The sequence below is a fragment of the Anguilla rostrata genome, chromosome 7 (assembly GCF_018555375.3).
Source record: "Anguilla rostrata isolate EN2019 chromosome 7, ASM1855537v3, whole genome shotgun sequence".
Classification (NCBI taxonomy): Eukaryota; Metazoa; Chordata; class Actinopteri; order Anguilliformes; family Anguillidae; genus Anguilla; species Anguilla rostrata.
This window is the reverse complement of record NC_057939.1, coordinates 26,259,215-26,281,097: the sequence shown is the minus strand read 5'-3', so window position 1 is coordinate 26,281,097 and position 21,883 is coordinate 26,259,215. Positions and strand designations below refer to the sequence as shown.

At 41.7% G+C, this 21,883-nt stretch overlaps 1 protein-coding gene and 1 long non-coding RNA gene across 6 annotated transcripts in view; both read right to left on the bottom strand.

Annotated features, from left to right (window-relative positions):
* Positions 1 to 10: 10 nt before the first annotated feature.
* LOC135258599 (uncharacterized) lies at positions 11 to 727 on the bottom strand. Its single transcript, XR_010331030.1, has 4 exons — positions 594 to 727; positions 319 to 507; positions 138 to 181; positions 11 to 48 (listed from the first exon to the last, which is right to left on the bottom strand). It is a non-coding gene; the product is annotated as an uncharacterized LOC135258599 (long non-coding RNA).
* Positions 728 to 4,065: 3,338 nt separating this feature from the next.
* Positions 4,066 to 21,883, bottom strand: part of LOC135259486 (sodium/potassium/calcium exchanger 2-like) — a 70,070-nt gene continuing 52,252 nt past the window's right edge. For all 5 annotated transcript variants that reach the window (XM_064343953.1, XM_064343955.1, XM_064343954.1 and 2 more), the window contains 6 exons: positions 20,357 to 20,455; positions 18,238 to 18,320; positions 13,618 to 13,752; positions 11,772 to 11,861; positions 8,835 to 9,001; positions 4,066 to 8,117 (listed from right to left, as the gene is read on the bottom strand). In XM_064343953.1, coding sequence (XP_064200023.1) covers positions 7,868 to 8,117; positions 8,835 to 9,001; positions 11,772 to 11,861; positions 13,618 to 13,752; positions 18,238 to 18,320; positions 20,357 to 20,455 — 824 coding nt within the window. In that variant the 3' untranslated portion in view covers positions 4,066 to 7,867. The remainder of the gene's footprint in view (positions 8,118 to 8,834; positions 9,002 to 11,771; positions 11,862 to 13,617; positions 13,753 to 18,237; positions 18,321 to 20,356; positions 20,456 to 21,883) is intronic.

The window sequence follows — 21,883 nt, the reverse complement described above, 5'->3', positions numbered from 1 at the left end:
TCGGTTTCCCCACAAGGTCCATCCCAACCAGCTCAAATGGTTCAGAACCTAAGCAGTCCCAAAAGATTTAAGTGTGGACAATGACATATGGATTGGTAACTTTATATGCAAAGAGGTATGTGAGGTATGAAGCTTACTTGAACTGGGATGTGTTTGATGTTCTTCTGGCACCGAGTACATGCTGCAATTCAAAAGTTATATCTTTCACATACATACACACACATGTGTATATATATATATATATGTATATATGTATATATATATATATGAACCATTTGAGTGGCCATACATTCAAGAGGAGAAGATTGTGCTACCTACCCATTTTCTGAGGTCAATACACATCCCAGTCCAGTAAAACCTGCTAATGGCATCATTATTGAATCCCATGTGTGCCCCAATTGCACTGACATGAAAATCTTTGAAGATTGTGTTGACCTCCACAACAGATTTTACAACCTTTACCACTTGAGTTTCCTTGTTCTTTTTTGAGGAAATGCAGCTCTCCGTCTATAGTTCATCATACATTTAAGATCTGTAAATTTTAACATATCACTCTGGAATATATGAAGTAAAATCTTGTGCATCAACCTCACCTTTGATTGTGTAATTAAAGCTCTTCTGCTTCCGATCCTATTCTGCTTCTGCTTCGATAGAGCTGCAGGCTAAATACTATTTTTGGCATTTACAATGTCCCTGTATGATACTGTATGTTCTGTTGCTGTCCAGAAACAATATGTAAAGATAGCGGTTTATTCTCGTTCACAACTAATGAGGCAGCATTCAACTGTATGCGTTTTGGAGAGTTTCCATGCTCATGAAGATGCATGAGTTAATAAAATTATTAATGATTTGTATGCCCTCTGCTGTTCACATTGTGTTTTACAAGAAAAGGGGGAAACTGATCCCATTTGCCTGCAAGACACAGGGCTCCAAATGTTTATCATTATAATTCATTTAGTAGACGCTTTTAACCAATGCAACTTGGAAAAGTGCATTCCACAAATATCCCATATTGTTACATTAATTAGGGGCATTATTAAAATCTAATAAGAACACACATAAGTAATCTGCTGAATGGACTATCATGCATTTTGTTGAGTATTGTATCAAAACCTGGCAACCATACCAAATATCAGGGCAACCTGTATCTAGCCATTCAAAAGCATTGTGTGCTGTGCAAGTGGTAGCCAATTGTATTTCAGGAAATCCAGAAGTCTCTGGATTTTGTTTCATACCAGATTGATCGTACAATTTCATAGATTATCATTTGCCTATTGTCTCTCTAGAGATTGCACGAATCCAGCAACTGAGAAATGCCATGAATGGGCAAAAAAATCTGTTGTTTAAATAGTTATTGATTATTTTGTTTCCAGTGCAGGCATACCCCAGTTTAAACATTTCCAAGCTTGAATAGAGGTGACCTGCAAATTAGAACACACACACACACACACACACAGATACAAACACTTGTGCAAGCACATACACGCATCCTGGCACTTGTGTTTCGAAAAGAGTTCTGGAAGCGGCCACCTGCGATCAGTCACGTGGCCTTTGTCAGTTGCTGTGACAACGCACTTCCTCAAACCCAGGGAGCCGGGCACAGCAGTTGTCTCTCTGCAGACGCATCTCCGCCATCTGGCTCACCTGTCAAAGGAAAATGAGAAATCAAGTGCAAGGCCTTCTTTTGCCAACTCTCTCTGTGCTACAGCCCCTGATAAATAGACTGCCTACTGTTCCAATAAGGTGGAATCTCACCTAAAATAGCACAAGGGGAGTGTTCCTGTGATTGACGAGTCGGTGTGTGTAGAAGAGAACGCAGGGCAAGAAAGATTGCCCCTGACAGAACCCTGCAAGGTCATCTACGACAAATCTGGGTCACCACATCAAAATCGCAAAGCAGTCCTGTGCTGTGGTTGGTTTGGATTCAAAAGAAATGGTGAACTTATACCTCAGTGACGTGACTTCACCTGGAATGTATGGGGATTCAGTAGAGGCTCTGAATAAAACAATCAGGACAAATGTAATAATAATAATAATAATAATAAGAATAAGAATAAATCTAATATTCAGTAGCTCATTCTTTCATTTTTATTATTTTCCTTCAGAAAGTGGCAGAGTTCATATCCAGTTAAATGCAGCCCGCGGGGGAAAGCTAGCATGATGCGACTTGGATGTGACGATGACTCACCCGAGCCCCCCTTCCGTGGTGTGTTCCTGGAAGCGCTGGGAGTCGCAGCCAGACATCCGGCAAGCCGCACCGTGCTGCGCTCACAGACGGCGGGCGATCTGCTGCCTTAAGCCAAGCATCCGTTGAACAGCACTTTAATTTAATGGCAGGACACCCTCTATCATAATATTGACATCGCGAGGTGTCAATTAAGTGGAGTGAGCTTCCAAGCTGCTCTATCGAGTGCTGAACGCTAATGGATGAGCCGGGCAGGAGTCCATGCGGCGCATTCGTGCATCCGCGTATTCTTTCCATTTCCCTGTAAAATCAGGCTCATGATGTACCCTGTGTGTTACAGAATATGACAGTTTTATAGTTTTTACATTTGTATTGTTTCTTTTGATGTTCAACTAATTTTAGCCTGCTGCCACCAACACTTTCTACAGACCAAATGATTCAAGGTCACAGAAAGGCGATAACGGCAATGTATCTGACAAAATATGCGTAGTCAAGTAATTTGAATCACATTTAATGCATTTAAGACGTAGGCCTACACAATGCTTGCAGATACCTCCAACTCAGATTACATGACTCAACACAATACAGAATGTTAAGTAGCCGACTACACGAAGGGAGCAAGTAACCGAACGCACACTCATTCGCCTGCTGCAACCTGGGCATGTGGTGACGTGCTGGTGTGAGTGTGTTGCTGTGTCCACAAGATGTGTGAAATTGCAGTCGTGATCTGGTGCTCATTAAATACAGCACACTCTCCCGTAATATGCCCTTGGAAGTAAAACCTTCTGAGAAGGTACGTCAACTTTTAATATGCCTGAAAATGTAACCACCTCATTAATTACAAAAACATTTCCTAGGCAAAAAGAGTAGATAGTATTTATATATATATATATATATATATATATATATATATATATATATATATATATATATATATATATATATATAAACTTACACAACAGTTTTACATAAATTATTTCTATTTTGGTTTTAATAATTTAGCATTTGCTCCCCCTACAAGGGATTAGCATCTGTAAATTCCTACATGTTCCATGCTACCAGATTAGCACCATGAATCATGCAGGGAAAATTGCTTTTCTGTGTGAAATGACAAGGTCTCTGTCCTTCAGTCCCTCTCTCTCTTCCTTTTTTGTTCTCTCTCCAACCACCCCCACCACCTCTCTTCTCTCTGTTCCTCCCCCCTCTCTATCTCCTTTATTCTTCTCCAGCAGCAATCTCCTGTACTCCCCAGGGATGAGAGAAATATGAGAGGGCACTAAGGTGTAAAAAAAGCGCACTCATCAGCATTTTCTGCTGAAGAAACCCAGCCCTCCCTCACCTGTCCCATGAAAGTGCAGGACATGAACTTTGGTCTCTGAGCCTCAGAATTTGCTGTCACACTCAGCTGATAAACTCAGGATAGCGTAATGACATCACCACTTTTTGCATAGAAGCCAAGCTCAGAACATGCCACAAATCATGAAGCATGTTCGAAGCAATAAATTGAACAAAGCTAGTTGCAATTGGCATATACCTTCAATGTCCCCTTGATCCCAAAGGCATCCTGGAAGTATAATCAGAAATTAGACACCAATCACCAGCATTCTGTGTCTTTTTCACCAATGTACTCCATGATTGATGGAGAGCTGCCCTCTCATTTCAACAGAAAGAGCCATTACACCAATATCCCATTAATTTTCTTATCACTGGTCGGACTCAGTCAATCTATCACAATTGCTATTGGCTGAAATGACAACGACGCTGAGAGAGGAATGTGTTTTGATAGGTTGATAGTATCACAATGGTAAACTGGAAGCTGAGGTTAGGATGTAAATAAATAAAAATAAAAAATGCATAAATGAATAAAATCAAGACTCCAATCATCTCATTTCTCAGTTACCTTTATTTTAATATAGTATTACACACTTTATGTGTTCTTACATAAAGAAATGCCATTTAATTAGAATCATGTATACAAGAGATTACATGGTTAATCTGTGCAATATATATATATATATATATATATATATATATATATATATATATATATATAAATGTATGTATAAACAAAAAACAGTGACAGTGCAAGAATGTATATTAGGAGTCAAGCCACATAATTCCTGTAGCCCTATTTGTGGTTAATGATTTACACAGTGTATCATACATGCTTAACCAGTCTGCCAGCTGTAATGCATTTTATTTAGCTCAGCATCAATGTTTACACATGAATGCAGTGCAGGATGCTTTGAAACAGGGCTTCTGCATGTCATGTGCTCTCTTGACAGCAGCAATCTGAACGTATCATTGCATCTTTCACACAGCTAAACACAGCAAGAGTGACAGAATACCAGGGAACAACTCACCGTGGCAACATCAGTAAAAGGGTGGGCAAAGCAGTGGGCATGGCTGAGGTCAGTGGTGTCCACATTCAACAGGACAGCCTCCCACAATCAGACGCAGACAGTTCTAAAATGTAGGGGCACCCCTCCACAGAAATGGGGAGGGGCCAAACACATTTTGCACTATTGCCAGTGGGGGGGTTTCTGTAATCCTGCTTCTGAAAGTTAACAGGAGTAGGACCCCAGCTGCCCTATGACTGGTTCCTGCGCTATAAGGGGACCATCTACAGCAGGGGTCCTCCATCTTATCCAAGAAACAGCCGGCGTGGATGCAGGCTTTTGTTCTAACCAAACAGTTACACCTGATTATACAAAACAACCACTAGAGTCTTTGCTAAGGACCTTGATTGAAAATAGGCTGAGCAGACTCTACCCAACAGAAGCAGTGTGTAAGAGATTAAGTTATATTTATATGTTAACATACATTTTCAAGTGGGCTTCCATGGAACTGTGTACTTTGCTCATATATTTTCTGTAACACCCAAAAAATGCAAGGGAGAACATTTTTGTACTGTGGCGATTGTGAAGTCAGTGATTTGCCCTTGTTTTGTTTTTGTATTTTGTTTTTTTGTGGCATAGCATATCAAGGTGCATTTTTTTGTTGATGCTCAAAGTAATTGATATTTTAAAAGACATATGAGAGAGAAGGAATAAATTGCATTTATAATAACCTTTGAATACAGAATTTTACCTTCCATTGAAAAAATAAAGAATTAAAAATAGATAAACAAAATCAAGACATTGCCACAGGTGGGGAACCACACTTGACTTATTCAAGGACCTGTTCCCCATCTGTTCAATTTTTTTAAATCTTATTTTTTATATATGTATATATATTTATGTATATATAATTCACTATTTACAAAATCAAATCAATTTAGCATGAATAAATACATAAATTATACAAACATAGTTGGTCTAGCTCCTCTGTGGCATATGTGGGTAACCAGCCCAGTGTAATTATAAACATCCTCCTCAAACATTTACACTTATCAAAAAGTCCTATGTTAATTAATAATTTACAGTTCATTTGCACAAAGCTACTGGGATCTATATATATATATCTATATATCTATATATGGTGTGTGTATATATCCGTGGTGCTTTGAATGACATCACGGGAGAGACTGCTCTCCTATGAAAACTCGACAGGTGATCAGATGCTTACCTATGGGTTTTTTTTTTTTGCAAAATGTGAAAAGTATAAAACAAAGAAATTATATGAAGTCATGAAATGATTAAATGTCCTGAAATGAGGACCGACCCCTCGGTGACCACACGCAGATACTGGGGTTGGTGAAGCTGCATGTGTGCATGCATTCCATGTGCGGTAGCATGTGGTAGCCTGATGGTGGCAGTAGTGAGAACTCAGGATTGTCAAGCTGCATGGTGCATACTGAATGGAAAAAAAACCCAGCCTACTCCAATAGGACTACTGCTGTGTATGTGGACATTAAAAACATGATAGGAGATGCTTATTTTAGTTCTTTGTGTTAGTACGGTTCTCTATTATCTGTTTAACTTATCCTGTACTATATGTCCTCTATGAAGCCATTAATATTTGTATTGTGAAAGTATATACGTATAAGTATCCATGCAGACAACAGCACCCTTCATTTGAAAACAATTTCACAAGTTTGATACATATTGCTATTTTTATATATTAGTTGACAGTCTATGTATTGAGGATGACTGCATCTAGAAGACAAGGGAAAAATATGCCGTTGGACCAAAGGGAGGTGTGGCCAGAAATGCAAATATATGTATCTAATTTTAATATTAGAGACGAAAATACCAGCACCTCTTTCCACACATAAGATATTTAACATGCATTCTCTTGTTTTTCATTATTTTTCTTTTAATAAATAAACATGTGTCCAATATTTCAAAAAAAAAGATCAAAATTATTATATATAGGAGTGCTCTAATTACTAACAAATTTTTGTAAATTGCTGAATAGCATTCTTACAAATGACAAAGTGGAATCTCCTTCATCTATCACTGTATATTGACAATGAAATATTGGTTATTATGACAACACATGCTTGTCTTAATTTAGTGTGAGTAATATATTTGGAAAGCTAGTCATATTTCACATGGTTACAATTCTAATTTAACATGTTTCACATATAATGTACTTTCCCCAATCAAAGTGAATACTTTGCAAGCTCTATGAGATATAAAGACTTGTACCTGGTGGAATTTAACAGTGTGTGGTGCGGATGGAGCAAGAAAAAAAATGACAAAAATGAAGGAGAATCAACATAATACATGTCATGTACGCAGCAAGTACTGCTGCTACAAATAATAACTTAATTAAATAAATAAATAAATAAATAATGGCAATCCTCAAAGTCTAGATGGAGATAGGAGCAATTTTGTGTGAGATGTGACCTCTAAAGGGAAAGGTCACCTTTTAACAGAAGGTGTAATACACAGCACAAAAACCGTTGACAATTTCCCTCTTGTCCAAAAATTCCTTTCCATACGAAAATGATCTGAAACAGCATTATCCTTGCTACTGGGTCACTGAATACGTGAGCAAGACATTAACTGCAAGATTTCAAGTTCTACTGTATATCATATTTATTCGTTATACTGCATGCTGACTGTATCACTTCTGAAGGGAGTATCTTCACCAGTCCACCGGTATTTCTGCAGAGTGGAGCGCTGAGCAGCAGGGCCGTCTTTTCCAGGTGAGTTTTGGGTGAGTTTGTGTACCTCGCTCAGAAGGCAACGGTGACGCCGTGCTCGTCCTTCCCAGCCGCGCTCCGTCTGAATCGCTCGCGGGCCTTCTCGCCGATGTCAGACCGAACCCTGCGCGTCGAGGCCGTCGTTTCTGTCCTACCTTGTTTTGGCGACCACTGAAATCACGACTTCCTGTCCCACCGTTTCTTTCACACCCGCAGATTCACTTTTGCCTCACTCACTTTTTGCTGTTTTTTTTTTCTGGATCAAACCAAAAAGTAAATAAATAAATAAATAAATAAATAAATAAATAAAATGTTCCGGAACCTTCCAGTCAGAATAAATGTATGACATGCATAGCATGGTTGCCAGTCAGAATGACTGCATCCCTCCCTCCCACCACCCTCCCTACCACAACCCTAACCCTATTATGAGTCCTGGTGTTCCAAAGCCTCCCAGGTTCCACAGCGACGTCATGTCCCTACACGCTTTCAGTCCAAAATAAAAGCAAAAACAAAGAAAACAGGAATGTTCCTCCCAGGCCCCCTTCCCCAGAGGTCAGAGCTGGAGACAGGGGGGTGGGGTGGGGGGTGTCTCAGACGGACACAGGGCACACCAGGACCTTGTCCTCCAGCAGCACGCTGACCACCAGGAAGACGAAGTAGAGCAGGAACATGATGAACCCCAGGAGCTTGCTCATCCTCCACTTGCAGGCCGCGATGGAGATGATGACGAAGAGGAGCATGAGGAAGAGGAGCACGATGGCGCAGAAGAGCCCGTTGCTGCTCACCGTCACCGGCTTCATGTTATTGAGGAATGAGTACAGTAGCCATGGAAACGGCAAGCTGGAGGAAGGGGGGGGGGGGTGTAAAAGCAGGCCTTAACATTCAGGCTTCGCTCTGGGACCATGTTTGTGTGCTGTTACACCCCTAATATACACCAACAGCCTATACTTTGCTGTATGAATAGGACTGAGAATGTATACATGATATAGATCTCAGGCCTAGTACACACCAGCGGTTTTAGTCTGGAACCTTTTCAGAAACGTTTTAGTTGAGAGGAGGTGGATCGGATTTGATCTTTGGCGTTACTTGCCAACCATAGCGACCTTTACAGCTGACAAAAGAAAAGAAATAAACGACACGGGCCGCTGTCCAAGTGTTTACGGTGATGCAATGCATCTCATCTGACGACCAAGTTGAACTGTGATCAGCATCCATAATATAGAGATAGGATGATATTATTTTAATAAAATAAAAATGTTCAACTGTCATTTATTTATGATGCAAGAAAAATGATTCCGCAGGTAGGTTTCAATAGGAACCATGTGTACTCTGTAAGAGTTGATTTAACACTGAACATTTTACTGTCCAAAATGTTTCTGGTCCAACTCCTGATACTGTGGATTTGACAGTTTTAAGGAACTGAAAGGGTTTTCATAATAGGTTTTAATGCTAGTGTGTACGAGGCCTAATTATTTACCCCAGTTTAGCCCATTGTGATGACATAAATACTGCCCGCCCATCACCCTACTGTGATGTAATAGAAATTCCTTTGCTTACCCAACTGTGATGTCAAAGATGTTGGAGCCAACAGAACTGGACACTGCCATGTCTCCAAGCCCCTTCCTGGCCACAATGACGCTGGTGATCAGGTCAGGGATGGAAGTCCCAGCTGCTAACATGGTCAATCCCATAACCTCTTCAGTAATCCCTATGGTCTCTCCAACCTGCACGTCAAAGGGCACATCAAAAAATAAAAGATAAAATAACAATAATACACTAGAAAAAAAAAGCACAAGCTGTTTTCTCAAGATGCATCATCATTTCTTCCTTATGGAACACTCCCCTTCTTTAGCAATGCAAAGTTGACAGGGCAAAGTCCCTCTGTTTGCAGAAAGCTGGCTGCTACCATCGGGAATGGTCTCCGAGGTCCTGCTTTAAATGACACTCGTAATCCTGGGGTCACGTGGAAAAATCTTAGCCTGAATGGATTTCGCGAAACTCACGGGCAGTTTGCTAAAATTATAAGTGGTGCCAAGGCCAATGAACTAGTTCACGGAGCCTGCTGGTGATGTTTTGAACGTACAGGAATACATGTGATTCTTTATGCCATATGCAGTCTTTGCATGTCATGGCAAATGGCCCAGCCCTCACACAGTATTTTTATCCACACGCTGTGAGACACTAAGTCGGTGGATGCTAATATCAGACAGTGTGACTTCTGTGATAGGTTGAACTGACCAGTGGGAAAAAAAGTCACAAAACCTACAAAACAAAATGACATCACTCTCCCCTGAAAGTTCAGAAAATCCACATTATGTATTTGTCTGCCGGTGTGCGAGGTGTGTACATCACACGGCTCTTCTGTGTATTCACAGAAAGAGTCATTACCTAACTTCACATCCGTAATCTAATTTAGCGGGATGCCTCAGAAGTCAACCATGAAATTTAATTTCTCACACTGTTGTAGTAAGACATTCTAACAGCCTTCTCAGAGAGCAATGAACATTGGATACAAAGCAAAAGAGTAGAACAAAATTTTACTTAATAAAAATATACTGACAATGGTTATAGGTGTCATGTAAAATACTAATCTGATGAAAAAACGTTTTTTAAACATACAAAAATGCCAAGTTAATCACACATGCAAAGCACTGTCTATATTAGTCATTAATTCAAACAGGCAAAATTTAGGCTTGCCATTAAAAATATTGATATCAAAATTATGCCAAGTTATGAGAAACAACATTGGCTATTTCGCCTCACACAAATTAAGCAAGCTGTATTCCAAAGCAATACTACCCAATGTTTCCAAAATTATTTCAAGTAACTTGGCCCTGTGTTTTTTAATTTTACCATCTGACAATAATGTTTCCGTAACTTGGTGTAATTTTGATATCATTAATTTTGTTATACACTCTGTCTCTCATCTCGTTAACAAGGTAGCTAACGTTAAACACTGTGAAAATGCCGAAAGTGTCCAATGGGGGAGACGTATTCTTTGTGGGCCTGGAGCATTTGTGATGATGTAATAAGGCAGTAAAAAGAAGAAGAAGGAAATCCCTTTCTTTCCTCTGGGGCTTTAATGTGTGAATGTACAAAGTTGAAATGGGGTCAGACTGTACAGAAATGAATGTTTTTAAGGGTCAAGAGTCTGTAGGCCTTCTGGTTATTTCTGTAGGGAACCCTGAAAAGCTGTAAACTGGTGAGATGGCATACCTACCATCCCAATATGATTCATGCCTCAAAAATGACAAGTAGAACAAATACTTAATTAAAAAAAGAAAACACCACAGGTTTCTTAAATTCCAGTAATTTTTTCTTTTTTCATTTAATAGTGCATCAGTCATCCTGGGTCCACATCCTACTGTCCAGCAAATATTTAGAATATTATATAATATTTAATACACAAACACTATGGATAGCACCAGTGCTCCTAATTGGCTAATAGCTAAGAAACAGTCCACAGAGGTTTTCAGGAACAGCAGGTATCTCAACCTGCAGCGAATCCTTCCAATATCCCCCAGTGTCTGTGAGATTTTTTTTTAAGTTTTTTTGTTTATTTCTTTGTTTTTTTGTGAATACCTTTCAATCAGCAACCAGTTTTGGCCTTAGAAACAAGGTGTGGGGACTGCAGCCAATTAGTGAGGTTCATAAATGACTGATAAATAAAGCATTTCCAAGAAATGGGTTTGTGTCCCTGAGGCTAAAGAAGCCCCCCCCCCACCCCCCTTCATATTATGCATGTCAGTGGGGACTAGGGACTGACCTGTGCCACTTTCTGAGAGCAAAGCGTCTTTAAAAAGACCTGAGCTCCTTACACACTATTTCTAGAGCCCACTGATAATCTCACCTTCTCAGAACAATTACCACGGCAATCTCGCAGGCATGAGAACATGCCTCCCCACCTTTTATTTTCTTTTCATTAAAATTGTTTTTTTTTTTTGCCAGATCCAGCTGTTTTGCTGAACCTGCCCTGTAAGGTTGATCACCGAGCATCGTCTGCAGGGTTGACTGTATAAATCTGGCACTTAACTTTTATCACATTAGCATTGAGCTTTAGCAGCTGAGTAAAGCATCCCTCTGTAGTTATTATGCTATGGTAACTATGGTCATGTGTGCACACCTGGTACAAACCATCTACATAAACCTATGCATAATTATTAAACAAAAAAGAAAAAATATATATTTGGATCAGCTTTTTAGCTAATAAAAATAATCAAGATACAAAGCTTATCAGCTTTTAGAACTGACTTTTACCTGACACCTATATGTGGGTAACACATATACAAACAAGCATGGTTCTGAAAGAAACCTGGATGTGTGCTATTTAGAAATCATACTGAAAGACCAACCGTGCATCTGAATCCTGATTTAACTGATCAAAATCACACCAAATTCCTCCAAAAACAAAAGCCCTAGTAGTACATGAGGCCAGCACAACACACATCATGCCCTCCTCCCCCCTCCCAAGCCAATTTACAGAAGAACAGTCACCTGATGTGCCCACCAAACCATCAGATAGGAGAAACCTGCAATCCAGCAGATGGCGCCAAAGAAGGTAACGGGGAAAAACTTCTGAGAGGTCTGCAATACAGGAGAACCACAGCATCGAACAGGTTATTCATTTCTAAATCTTACATACAGAGCAGAGCCACAGCATCGAACAGGTTATTCATTTCTAAATCTTACATACAGAGCAGAGCCACAGCATCGAACAGGTTATTCATTTCTAAATCTTACATACAGAGCAGAGCCACAGCATCGAACAGGTTATTCATTTCTAAATCTTACATACAGAGCAGAACCACAGCATCGAACAGGTTATTCATTTCTAAATCTTACATACAGAGCAGAGCCACAGCACTGAACAGGTTATTCATTTCTAAATCTTACATACAGAGCAAAGCCACAACACTGAACAGGTTATTCATTTCTAAATCATACATACAGAGCAGAGCTACAGCTCGGAACAGATTATTCATTTAAATATCTTAAATACGCAGAAGAACCACAGCATTGAACAGGTTCTATATTTCAATATCTTAAATACAGAGCAGGACCACAGCATGGATTAATTACATCTGAAAGACAGCAGGGCCATACAGTCACACTGGTAGAACCAGATTATTTATAATGACGTCTTAAAGACAGAGAACACCTCCGTCAAGTTGGGGGGAAAAAAATTATCAAAAAAAAAACTGGCTGCTATCGAAACCTTTCACCGTGACATAATCACAAAGTCATTCTTAAGCATGTCATGCAAACGAATGCAAGCTTTGTGTTCAATCATTAGACAATGCTAAGTGACAAGTGTTTACTGAGTCTGCAAACGCCCCTGTCACAATGCAATTCCCTGGTGCTGTGATAAGCCGGCTCACAATGCATTCTGGGTAGCAGACCAGCTCCGAGGCGAGTGGCTCGCATGCAGATGAGGTGCGCTTCCTGTTTTGCATTCCGCCGTGAGCCTCCGTCTCACCTCCGCAGAATCGCAATCGCTAAAGAGCCCTCGCTCAGATTAGGAAGTGAATATCGCGGTTCACGTTAGATCGGCGTAGTTCATTGGCTGCTCAGATTCAACCGCTGTGGCTATCAAGCCAGCCTTCAAGCTGGTTTTAAAAAACAGAGTTCTGGGGCTGAAATCGAATAATGTATTACACATCATACCGTTGCTCAGAACATTTCTAATCTGTGCATGTTTGCCATCACACGAACAGGCATGTTGATGAAGCAGAGAAAAAGGCATCTACTGAACCACTTAAAGGTCAAGGGTCATCAATATATTCTCACTTACATTCGTACAATGCCAAATTGTGAGAAATACCACAGCTGTGAAATATAACTGGAAGACTGCAGCCACCTCAGATTAGCTGACATGGCACAACGAAGACCATAAACGGTCAAATGGTCAAACCCTGAAACTGAGCAATCGTCGGAGCCAACGTACGGAGAACAGGTGGGACGTCCGTCACAGAGGGCAAACGGATTAGCCTTCTCCAGGTGAGAGATCAAACCCATGCTGCTAACGCCGTATAAAGTTTTATACTACTCACACAGGCCCAAGGCTCTAAAGCAAGAAACTGCAGGTTCCGATAATCTCCAGGTCTGATGATTAGCAGTTCCCTTCGAATCGGCAGCCATTTTAGGAATCCAGAAAACAAAGTGTGAGGATTCTACCGCCAATCGGGGAGTTAAAGTAGGCCGTTTGAGTACTGAAACACAGTGAGCAGCAGAAGACACAGTGGCCCTCCTTGAATGGAGTTTGAAATCGGTGCCGTAGAGTACGTTTCAGGTGATGGGGTCCTGGGGTATGTATTCATGTTCTGGGGTGGAGGGCACTCACGGGTTTGCGGACGTCAGGCAGGGTAAGCCACAGAGGCAAAACGATGGGCAGGATGAGGAGGTATGTGCAACGTTTGCGGTTGGACTCCGGCCAGGCCAGGCTCAGCGGCTGATCCTCTTCCTCCTCTTCATCAGCCTGAAAGAGAAAAAGAGAGAGAGAGAAAGAGAGAGAGGGAGAGAGCGATAGAGAGTAGGAGGGGGGGGGAGAGTGGTGGGGGGAGAGAGGACATTAGTCCCACATCTCAACTTTGGACACTCAGACTATCTGTTCAATCCAGCCAAGAGAGGGTGATCTCATTAACCAGCCTAGGAGCCTGTTCACCTTAAAGGTTAGTTATTCTCAAAGTTCTTCCTTTTGTGATTTGATGTCCTTTTCCTCTGCAAGAGATACGGTGCTTAGGCGTTTAAACAAGCGGTGCCTAAACAAGGGGTATCTAAACGAGGGGTCCCTAAACAAGGGGTATCTAAACGAGGGGTATCTAAACGAGGGGTATCTAAACGAGGGGTCCCTAAACGAGGGGTCCCTAAACGAGGGGAGCCTAAATGAGGGGAGCCTAAACGAGCAGCCGGATGATGTCATACAGCCCCGCGCTCTCAGCTGAAGGGGTGTGAAAACAACATGCCGCTGCGTCCCAGTAGACCCGTAGAGTGAGGGAACGAAGGAGGAGGAGGAGGAGAAGACTTATTGCACTGCACACCACACACAAAGGCAGGGTTCCCACAGGCTCCATGCACACACACACACACACACACACACACACGCAGGAAAGAGTTTGTATCATTTTTTATCCATAGACAGGCCAATTCTTTCAGCACCTGTCTTGGTTCTTTTCCTGATGCCTAGCCCATCACTCAAACCAAGGCTCCTGTGATCAACAGTCACTGGTGGAACCAGATGAGCAAACACCCTGTGACTGCGCCCCTCCCTGTGACTGTGCTCCTCCCAGTGACTGTGTGCCTCCCTGTGACCATGCATCTCCCAGTGACTGTGCACCTCCCTGTGACTGTGCTCCTTCCTACAACTGTGCCCCTCCCTGTGACTGTGTCCCTTCCTACAACTGTGCCCCTCCCTATGACTGTGCCCCTTCCTGTGACTGCACACCTCCCTGTGACTGTGCCCCTCCCTGTGACTCCCTGATGTCATTTCATGAGTGCACAACATCGGGATTCACCTGAGCACAAATAGCTCTCCTAACAGGCACTGTCATTTCTGCTGTGGAGAGTCCAGCTTTGGAGAAAAAAGCCCTCACACCCAAAACACATTCTAATCTTGGGTTAGTCCAGGGGGGGGGGGAAAAGCATCTGGGAGCAGGCAATAATTCCCTTTTCTTACTGCAGATGTTTTTTTTTCGGATTGAGGAGCGGTTCCTCATAACGAGCTGCGTGTCGAGGCTGCGTGCGCTAGCAGCCTCGTGCGGCACAAGCCGCGCTGATTTTCACGCGCCTCCTGATTGCTCTTCTGTGCCACGCGGCAATGGGGAGGCTCACCGCGCGGCAGGACTTCCAAAAACAAAACCCGCCACGCCCGGCCCGGCCCGGCCGAGCGTCGCACACACGCTGTTCAAACTCTGCTTCGACACAAACTTCCAAATATGTACTCGGAACGACGTGCGATACTGTAGAAAGTGTGTGAGTCATCGGACATGTTACTTACCTTTCTCCTCAGAGAAATGTTTCTGTGGTCTCATGAATACTTCATGTTAACGGAAAGGAAAATATTTTGGTAAAATCTCATTTTAAGAGCAAAACGGAGAGGAGAGCGTTTGTGTAATTTTTTCTCCTACCGAGGGGAATTATTTATGGCTGATGGAACATCAAGAACCACGATGGAAATAAGTCCAGGACTTTTTCGTGTTATCCTTGACAATTTCTTCACACGCAAGCCTTTTGATACATGTGTTTTAATTTTGTCAAATAAACTAAACTAAACTAAACTAAACTAAACTAAACTAAACTAAACTAAACTATTCTGTTCAGCGTGTCACTGATTATGGTGGGAATTTATACAAATACAAAAAAAGAAACAAGTATCTTGAAAGAATTCATGCGTAAGAGTGTACGAATGCATGATGAAGAACAGGCCTTTCAGCCCATCGACCTGCCTTTGGGTGACTCAGCTACCAGGGAAAGCAAGGGATCGAGCACAGTCAGTCACACTCGGGGGAGGGAGGCAGCTAGGAAGGCGGAATCAGAGACGCTTTTAGTGGGGATTCCATCACAACGCTGGAGTTAACTCCCAGCTAGGGTTGCAAAATTCCGGGAATATTCAAGTATGGAAACTTTCCATGGGAATTAACAGGAATTTATGGGAATTAATGTGAAATAACGGGAATAAAATGGAAAAATGGAGCCCTATTTGCTCAGGCTGCATTTACTATGTCATATGCAGATAGAAACAAACCTTTTACCATATCATAAGCAGACATAATTGCATACATTCTCTATGACCCCCCTCCAAAAAAAAAAGATTTTTCTCTTAACACCTAAAACCCCCCCCCCTTCCGAGTGTTGTTTTAGAATTCTATTTACATAGATAGTTGAAGCGCGATTTTTTAGAAAAAGTCAAGGAATGACAGACATATGGAATAAACATCAACAAAATACATCCCATTTTCCTGCGCCAGGGGTCAGGGATCAGACCCCATGGTTCTAGTGACGAGCAGTATACCGTGAATAGTGCCAAGTGACGTCGGCAGCACACTACGTGACCAAAGACGGAAAGTTTTGAAGAGAAGCTAACTGTTTGTCCAAAATTACCAATATTTATACGACGTCTGCATGCCGCTTCACAGTGATAAAAATATCCTAGTTATCAGACGGCGTTAATTTCATCAACGAAAAATATTTGTTACGACCCCTTTTTCCATGACGATAACAAAACATAACGAAACAACAATTCAGAATAGACCTTAGGGTTTAAAGTGAGCAACTCATTTATAAAAGAATGAATGGAAATAGATTAATTAAACCTCCTAAAATTAGCATGCTCAATCAAGCTACATCACTTGGTAACAGCTAGCTAGCAGAAGGCGTTAACAAGGTATAAACCTGTAGGTTCCAAAAATGATGCCATCGTCTACGACAGCATCGAGTAGCCAAGTGTCAAGTGATGAGGTTCCTTGATAGATTTATAAATTGTATTTAGTTATTTAGTCTGTAAAACTATAGGTCATAGCTTAGCTCATAGCAAGTAAGACAGCGATTATGATTGTTAGTTGTTCCGCATTGTGGTAGCGTTTTATTGCTAACGTTAGCTGCTTTGCATAGTAACTCATAGAAAGACATGATGTGTCACAAAAATTATTACACTACTAACTAACGCTTACATTACCGTGTGAAATATCCTCATCATAAAATACCACTAACCTATTTAAAGACACTCTATTTCAAAAATAACGTATATAACCGAAATATTTTGAGCAGTAGACCTAATACTTACATAGCAATGATGAAATCTAATCTGTTTTCAATAGACAGAGACAGAGTAAATCAATGATATATTTCTATCTGCTTCTGTCTTACACCAGAAAACGATGTCAGCTAGGTCAATCAGCAAACATATGGCTTAGCTATGCCCAGAAGTCCTCAATAATAATAGTATTTTACAAGAAATTACGAAAAATCGTCAACAAAATTTTGTTAGGTGCAGCGTATTTTACTGCTACCACAGAGTGAATGCGTAAGTGAATGCGATGATAACAAACCAATGAAACGCTATTCCAAAAGCAAAATTAGGATTGTCAATCAAGCCAGACTGTACTAAAAAGGGCGACAACGCCGTAAACCACACATGTGATATTGCCCACAGCTATTTTTGAAGGTACCCAGGCAAATGTGCCTCCTCTAGAGCCGTTTGTCCGTTCTGTAGAAACATGGCAGTGCAACATGGCGGTGCAACATGGCGGCCTCCGTGGAAGAGGACCCGCTCCCTATGTAGACATAAAGGGCTCATTCTAAGGTAACAAAAACACAACAAGTCTTATTTGCATGGGATTATACACTAATTAAAACATACTTATGAATATCATATTCCATTTCTGCCAAGTTCGTTCCGCTAGATGCCACTAAATTCTACACACTGCACCTTTAACAGGATGCTGGCAAATTATCACTACATGTGATGGAAGAGTGCGCTGCTGAATGCAGTGCATGGTTACAATTCAATTAAATGGATAGTCTTTTAACCAAAATATGCCATAAGACCTAGTATTGCTTTTTTGTGTGTATTCCCCCCTAAATGAGTTCACTATTAAAAGTAAGATTTTAATATTGAAATTGTGCAAAATTCCCGAGCTTAACTTCCCTTCCAAAATATCCGGAAATTTACCGGAAATATTCCGACCCTTTGCAACCCTACCCCCAGCTCATTCTAAGTGAAAGTACAAGCCAGGTGATTTTTAAATGCTTTAAATGTGTGAGATTTATGCAGAACACCCCCTAATAATGTGCCACTGAATCAGACTCCTTCACACACAATGAGCCTGTGAGGAACTTTAAGGCTAACTCTCCACCACCAGCCTGGTCACACAATGTCATAGTTTCCCTTGCCTTCATGGAGGGGCTGACTGGGTTCCTACATCTTTCAGGAAGAAATAAAATAAAATAAAATAAAGCGCCTTACCGCATCCCCTTCCTGTCCCACACTGCCATTCATGGGCGGGGTGACCTCCACCTCCACGTTTGAGCTGTTGGGCAGATTCTTATCTGTGGGAGGAGGAGAGGACAGGCTGAGCGATCACAGTTACAGCGTCATCGCTACTCAACCAATCGCAATCTGAGCTGCGGGCTAGGAGCCAATCGGAAGAGTCTGGTCTCCAGAGAACAGGCTGTGTGCGCGCGTGTGCTTGCATGTGTGTGTACATTCAGTTGTTTTTTTGGTGTGTTCGCACGTACGTGTGTGCACATATGCGGTTATATATATTATATATATGCGTGCGTGTGTGAGTGCAAGTGCGGTTATGTACTGTAGGTACAAATGTGTACGTGTGTGAGTGTGTTTGCACATGTGTGCAAAAATACGGAACAGAGTCACCTCTGTAAAAGGTCAGCATGAGGGATCCCATCTCTTCCCCCCACCTCTGTCTGTCTCTCTCTCTCTCTCTCTCTCTCTTTCACACACATACCAAAGCAGGGTGCAGAGCATGCAGTATGTGAAATGCATGACGTAACAGACATACTGTGAATCATCTCTTTCTCCCTTTCCCTCCCCCCCTCCCTTCCCGTCCCTCTCGTTCTCTCCATACTAACTGAGTCCACAGGTGAGATGGACTCTGTGTGCGTGTGTGTGTGTGTGTGTGTGCGCGCACGTGTGGGGGGTAACCTTTTACTCCCGTCAACTCTCTCTGCATTCATAATCTTTTAATCTGCTGGGGTATATTTCCTTCTCTTCCACAGCCAACTCTTTATTGTTAAAAAAAATGTCATTTTGTTCTGTGACCTCGCTCTCTCCAGCAGTGCGCATAAGCTCAAGCGGTCCGGGAACCTCGAGGACTCCCAGCAGCGCAGCGAAACGCCGTCCGTCTGAACGCTAAAATGTGACCTACTCTGACATTTGTATTCACTCCGCATTTTAAAAATGCACGGGGAGTAAGGTAATCAATAGACCAGCGGGCCATGATGACAAAGTGGAGGACTGTCGAAGGGATACGCTCATGTAAGAGATGGTGTTCTAATGATGTATTTGTGATGTATAGTAAGGATTGTGATGTATAGTAAGGATATGCATAGTAAGGACCAAGCAACACCTGTCCCTGCACCAGCACACATCAGAATGAGTGGTCATATACCCAAATGCCATTTTTATAGATGCATTTTTGCACTTATTTCACCTCCTAATTTAATGAAGAACAAATGCATCACTGCACAGACTGTTTAAGTTCGCCCTTATGCAATTAAAATATATTTTTCCCAGAGGGCAATTCTGTTGATATTTTCAACATTTAACTGCACATTCATTTAACTGCACATTCATTTTACAAAGATTTGTATAGACAAATTTATTCCATAATATAAATATATATATAACTATAGCCCCTTTGGTTCTGTTGAGATGAGGTATATATGGATACAACCATCAGAATGTACTATCTACAAATGACAATACATTTGTATTTATTGAAAAGATATTTGGACTGTCTCCATATATTCAACTGTTTTATTCAACATATTACAGTACATTTTTCAATATGGCAATAAAGGCAATACATTGACTCCGGCTGGTGTAAGGAATTAGTATTCTCTCATATTATTCTGTGTTATGTAGGAGGGGGACAGAATGTGGGTCTAATGCGGTGTTCTATGAATTCTGAATGAGACACATCTAGGCTAAAACCTGCGTTAGCTGCTACACCGAATGTCAGCTGCGGTCTTACAAGAAAGGCAATGAGACAAGATCAAAGCAGCCGGGGTTTCAATAACAACCACGCATCCGGATTCTTTTAAGATGATAATATGGTAAAGTGGGACTGTTAGCATAATTAGCCTGCCTTCTCTCGCTCTCTTCCTCCCTCTCTGAACACTGTGTCCGTGTGTCCACCTCCCCGGCTTGCCACGACTGTCTCTTTGAAGTGAAAACTCGCACAAACGAACTGGTCCCTGAATAATGACACTGGCCCTGATCTGAGGGCTGGGAGGCCCATTTAAACTGATGCAATCTATTCAGCTGAAGTACACAGAAGCACACGCCATTTATTACAACGCGCTATTAACCGCACACCAAATGGCCGCGAAGCGAATCTCACCAGAGCGGCTGGCAAGTCCGTTGGCCTTCTCGCTGTCCTCCACCTGGCACTTCTTTTTGGCGATCTTGTGCAGGATGGACGCCTTTTCCCGGAACTTCCCTAAAAACACAAAAGCAATAAGGAAAGGAGTGAGGTCCTGGGGGAGGATTCCCAAGATAGGCCACACCCCTCAGGAGGCCACGCCCCCCAAGGAGTCTGCTCTCTCACCTTTCCCCGCACTGTTCACTTGCAAACGAACAGTGAGGAGTTCCCGTTATTTCTTCTGCCACAGACAGTGCCACACATTCCGCACATCACGCACCGTCACATCCGGGACTCAGGGAAAGCTCACAGAATACTAACTGCTCAAACAGAGAGCGGTTTCCTTTATCCTTTCTGCCACAAATGGGCATAAAATTCCACATTTCGCATACCGTCACACTCAGCACTCGGGAAAAGCTCGCCGAATACTACTTTATTCCTTTATTTTTTCCACCACAGGCAGGCCCCATATACCACATTTCACATGCTGTCAGGTTCAGTACACAGCTGGGTATTTGCTAGAGCAATTCAAGTTAATTGGCAAAAAAAGTTCTCTCCCTCTCCACCTTAGCTAATGTGAAGTGAGTGTTCTGGTGCAAAATGGCTGCCGTGCATCACCCAGGTGGGTGCTACACATTGGTGGTGAGTGAGGTGAGTTCCCACTCATCACTGTAACTCATGCACTTTGAGCGTTCGGAAAAGTGCTATATAAATGCAATGATTTATTCATTCATTCAATTGCATTGCTAGAGAATAAAACTGCAGCACCTGACTGGGAATGAAACCTGCAACCCCTGAGGTACAAGCACAAAGCTGTGATCATACTACCATACCAACAAATGAAAATAAACAAAAAATAGATAAGTCCATAACCAAATTTACTTCTAACCCTTAGAGGCTATTCAATATAATTCACACAGATAATTTATCCTTCAAACACATCTTTCATAACTTAAATGTATTTAATTAACAGAGTCTTAATGTTTAAAAAATGAAAGTATTATTGATCAGTGGCAGCTGAGCCAGAACTGCACTGCATTGTAAGAATGGTGATGAAATAGCGGACTGTGCTTTATGCAGTCATTAAACTGCCAGCTAGAGCAAGGTCTTTAACATTTCTACAGACTTATCAGTACCTTCAGTGGAAAAACCAACAGTGGCCATAGCTCAGTTGAACTGTCAACCTAGTTCTTGGGCCTGAGTTATGAGACAATGGATCTAAGTGTTTATGTGATTAAACAAATACAAAAATCAATAAAGATGCTTGCTTGGACAGAACAAGCACTTGGAAATCTGTTTTTAGCAATGGCTATGCCTTTAGCATGTGTTCTCTCTACACATTCAGCATACTAAATCCTTCTGCTGGCATCCCATTTTTACCTGAAAGAATTTAGATTTCAAATCCAACTTGTGCCTTTTCTGCAATGATTGCCAGGGAAGCTAATGATCATATAGTGAGCCCAGGGCACTTTTGCAGGAAGCCATCAGAATGATTACAACAACTTT